Source organism: Eubalaena glacialis, chromosome 17 (assembly GCF_028564815.1).
Source record: "Eubalaena glacialis isolate mEubGla1 chromosome 17, mEubGla1.1.hap2.+ XY, whole genome shotgun sequence".
Taxonomy (NCBI): domain Eukaryota; kingdom Metazoa; phylum Chordata; class Mammalia; order Artiodactyla; family Balaenidae; genus Eubalaena; species Eubalaena glacialis.
Window position 1 is genome coordinate 12,500,534 of NC_083732.1, and position 4,599 is coordinate 12,505,132.

A 4,599-nucleotide genomic window follows, 5' to 3' on the forward strand; every position below is an offset into this window, starting at 1 on the left:
TTTTAGTAGAAAATTAAATGCAAGGAGTTTTGTTTTCTCTTGTGCTGAAGTCAATTTGGAGGAAGTAAGGAGCTCAGAGTATATTCCCCTGTGAGCACTGAAGTGGAAAAATAAAGTCATGATTACCTTTGCAGCTTTTATTAGAAATATAAATGTTCAACATTCTCTTACACAACCAAATTGACCAAGGATTGGAAAGCTGTTTTATTACTGAAACGTTTACAAGGAAAAGTTGGTTCAAAGAGCTTACAGATTTTGACTCACCCACCCAAGAGAATGACATTCTTTTTGGCTCAAACCACAACCAAATCAATTGGGTGACTTCTGTCTGCTTCTTCAAAACATTTCCTCCTGCGTCTATACTCTCTTTAAAACACTGTTAAAGACACCTGGAAATAGAAACTATAAGTACACGGTACAAATTACAGGATGTTGCTGTTACCGCACGTGAATACATTTGTGCATGCTCACTAAGGAGTATGGGCGCTCTTGCTGTACATCCTCTACGTCTCAAGCTATATAAAAATAAACAAATGGTATCAGAGCAATGCTGTGGTACAGAATACTGCATTATTTTTTATTTTTACTTTTTGTGTTAAGTGCAGAATCTTTCTGGCCAAACGCACCGTTTCATTTCCCAATAATCTCCATCAGTTTCCTGTTGCTGTGAGCTTGCTGCGCTAACTGCTCAGCCCTGGCCATTTCCAAGACTTCTCGGAGGAGGTGGAAGGTGAGATCCAGGGAGATGGGAGGTTCCTCGGCTCGCCTCTCCCTCTCCGGTGCCTCCTGGCGGCCGCCGAGGGCGTTCTCGGCGCCGCGTTCCACCGGACTCGCAGGGCTGTCGAGCGGGCGCCGGGGCAGCGGCAGCTGCTGCAGCAACGCGCGGAAAAAGTTGGCGGCCACCTCGTCCGGCGAAAGGCGGCTGCCGCTGCTGCCGGCAGGAGGCGAGGAGGCGGGCGAGAGCGGAGCAGCGGGGCTCTTATTGAGGCTACCCAGGCGGAGGAAGTACTCCTCCCCCATGCGGAGCAGGACGGGCCGAGCCTGCGGCTGCTGAGGCTGCGGCGAAGGCTGGAAGAAATCCAGGGGCTGGGGGTGCTGCGAGGCCTGCCGGGCCCCCGGGACGGGCCCCCGTCTAAGGAGGGCCCTGCACGGCGGGCAGGGCAGGAGAGCCACCAGCAGGACGCCCGCGGACACGAGCAGCGGCAGCCGCATGTTAGGGGCGCTAGGTGCGGCACCGAGGTGGGCAGAGGGCGGAACGAGAGAGAGAAAGAGAGAAAGGGAGAGTTGATCAGAGTTGAGCTCAACTGGGAGGTGCACTCGGGGTGGGGGGGCTTCCTACAGGACGACACCCACAGACCTGGCTCGGGGGCTCGGGCGGGCGCTGTCCGCGGTGCTGAAGCGCGCAAACTCGGACTTCCAGAGTTGGAGGGAGACCGAGACGGGGAGCAAGAAAAGGGACGCCTGCAGGGCTCGGCGCCAAAGCTCAGCCCCTCGTCAGGCCGGACTGACTCTTCTTACGAGACTCACGAAGGGACGGTCCCTGAGTCCCCTTTGTAACGGTCCCCCAAACCAATCCCCCGAGCTCTAGAGAAGACCTACAAATTTAAGATCTCACCTGTTCTACACATCTCCCCTCACCCCCCCACCCCACCCTTTCCGGATGTTTCAGCGTTTTCCTCCGAATTGAGAACTGCTGCCTCCTCCTCCTCGTTCTGCATCCCTGCCCTTGCATCCTTCTCTCGGCGGCTGGGATGGATGTGGGGGCTCATTTACGCAGCCAGCGAGGGATAACTGCCAGTTCGGGTAACGATGAGCAGCCGTCTAAGTTCGCTTTAGCCACATCCCAGCTACTATCGGAATCTTGAGGCACAGCCGGTAAACACACACACACACGCACGCACACACACACACGCCTAGGGACAGCTGGCTGCGCGGCGCACACCGTGGCAGCTCGGGCAGCGCAAAGTTGGAGGCGCGTTTCCGTCTAGGCGCTCCCTACCTTCCGAGGCGCTTCTGCAGGTGAGCGGAGCGCTGCGCCTCTCTGCAGAGGAACGTGTCCGGGGCTTTCTCAGGGGTTTTCTTCCCTTCTCCCTTCTTTCCCCACTCTCTTCTTCTTTCCCTCTTCTCTTTCTCTTCAGTCTCTCCACGGACTTGGGCTCCGAGTTTCTCCACTCCAGAGCCCGGAGTGGGATTTTATAGCGTCGACCCTCTTCAGAAACCACGCGGCATCTGCCTAATAAGCTGACGCTCTCTTGACAGCTCGATTGCGTGCTGCCTCTGCTCCTGCATAAATCACAGGGCCCTGCCGGGGAACGAGGGGCAGAATTTTTGCTCTCTCAACACTGAATCTCACATCCAATTATATCAACAGATATTTATCGCCTCCTTGGTGACGTCAACGAGCCCTAAAATGGAAGGGCTTCTTATGACTTGTCCATTGACAAAAATTCTTGAATGAGATTTCCCAAGTGTGAAAACATACTGACCTCTTACTAGGAAAGGCCAAACTGAAGGTCAGGAAAGAGACAGTGACTGAGAGGGGAGAGGAAGGGAAAGAGTGAAGGAAGGGAGGTCTATCAACACACGGTCTTGTGGGAAAAGCAGTAACCAGTTATAGGGGGTGACTCTGGATCCTCCCCTCCCCTCTCCCACCTAACTTCTCTGACCAGCTGTGTCAGGCAACACCTCAGTATTGGAAAATATCCCTTTGCTAGAGACAAAGTGTCCCATTACCTTTCTGCCTGGATAAGAATGAAGAACAAGGAGATGGGAGTGCAGAGACGTCCAGCTTTTAAGCCTCTAACTGCTTTTTCCTCCCAAGAACAGATGAAGGAATTATGAGTCTGCAGAGGCAAGACCAATAAGTCTCTTGAAACACTGCCCAAGTTTTTAAAATGATGCAAGAGCTACTCCCGTGATGAAGAGGCACAAACCAGGTTGTCAGGAAAGATTTTAAGTTCTCCCAGAAACTCACTGTTCCTCCTCTCAGAATCTGAAATTAATTTTGGACTTTTCTGTTTCTAAATTAGAGAAAGTACCAGTGAGAGGTGAGTGAGTTAAACTATCTTTATCTAGTTTACTCAATGCAAGCCCAATGACAGAAGCATTCATTCTAACTCCCTATTCTATATTGGGAAAGGCTTAAACTGCTTGATTACAGGGCTGAATTTGTCAGTTACATGTTTTCACTGATGAATATTGAGCCTGTAAAAGATAACCTCATTCATTTTAGTTCCAAATACTATTAATATCCATGATAGTATCCACATCAGGAGCACCCAGGTTGTTGTTGTTTTAATTATTTCTTTTTCCAAATTCAAATGTGCTGCATGGGAGACTGGTAAATAAATAAATGCTCTCTGGCAGTACCACAGAATGGAATGCCTATAAAACCACACTCAAATTTCAAAATAAATCGATACTATCATATAGGTGGGAGGCAGTTACCTCTAATTCTGCAATTCAAAATTCAATTCCAAACTCTGGTGTCTATGATTCAATTCAGCTTCTATATAACCATCAGAGCTGTTTATCAGAAATTTCCTTTTCCTCATTCCTGGTTACCTCTGCTACTTCCTTTGTAGCTAGCATGACAAATGATGCAATGCTTATTTCAACTCCTATTTTTGCATCTATAATAATCCACAACTGCTCTTAGAAACAAAAGGAGGGTAGAAAGAGAAATTCTGGCAGTTTCCAGAGAAGTCAGCCCATAGTTGGATCATTGCACTATGGAATGTACTTTTGACATAAGAGAACAGAGAAAGAAATGTGTCTTCTGGGGAAGATGTGAGTTGTTAATAGAAGATCATAATTATGAAATTGGTTGAGATTTTAGAGGAAAACTGTGTTTTATGTTAGTAAGAAAAGAACCCTCTTCTGTCCCCATTGGCATATCTCAGCTTGGATGTCAACCTGGAGGTGAAAGTAGATTTGAAAGGGGAAGTTGAGGTTAACGGATACAGAAGAAGAACTAGGAAAGGGATAAGACCATGGGTTTAGCTGGGGAGACCTGGGAGGTTCCTCCAGAGAAGATACAACTTATTCTAGGCTTTGACTAACCCCAAACCTTTTCATATCTCTCTCCTCTTGGGCCACATGGAGGATGTTGATTTAGTATAGCTCCCTCATCACTGCTGAATCCTTGCTGTGAGATTTTCCTAGAGTAGGCAGTTGGTTGGGCAAAGTGACTCTGACTAGGGGTGAGGAACAAAAGGCCTAGATCTCAGCGGAGGAGGAACTGTGCAGAGTAGCCCCTACTCGCCACAATTTAGTCAAAAGTTAGATCTCATCAAATCACTGAGTATTCACATTAGAAATGACTGGAAGAGATCATTTAGTTTTAATGAGAACCAGAGAGGTTAAGTGACTTACCTGAAGTCTCTCAGCTAGTTAGTGATAAAAGTCAGAATTAGAATCCAGTTCTTTTGACTACCAGCTGTAGTATTTCCATAATATAACAATACCCTTTGAACTGCCTTTTCCAGTAGAGACACAGAAACAAATTGAAGTGAGAAGATGAATTTAGGTAAAGCAACATGTTCACACACCCATCCTGAGTTACCTTTTCTCTGACTTTCGTATATTGATAAATCTCCT

General features: G+C 48.0%; 1 protein-coding gene across 1 annotated transcript; it reads right to left on the reverse strand.

Annotated features, from left to right (window-relative positions):
• Positions 1-622: 622 nt before the first annotated feature.
• On the reverse strand, positions 623-2,012 carry CRH (corticotropin releasing hormone). The gene is made up of 2 exons (XM_061172020.1): positions 2,000-2,012; positions 623-1,222 (listed from the first exon to the last, which is right to left on the reverse strand). Exon 2 carries the CDS (start codon positions 1,210-1,212, stop codon positions 631-633), a length of 582 nt encoding a protein of 193 aa, XP_061028003.1. The 5' UTR covers positions 1,213-1,222; positions 2,000-2,012; the 3' UTR covers positions 623-630.
• Between the last annotated feature and the right edge of the window lie 2,587 nt (positions 2,013-4,599).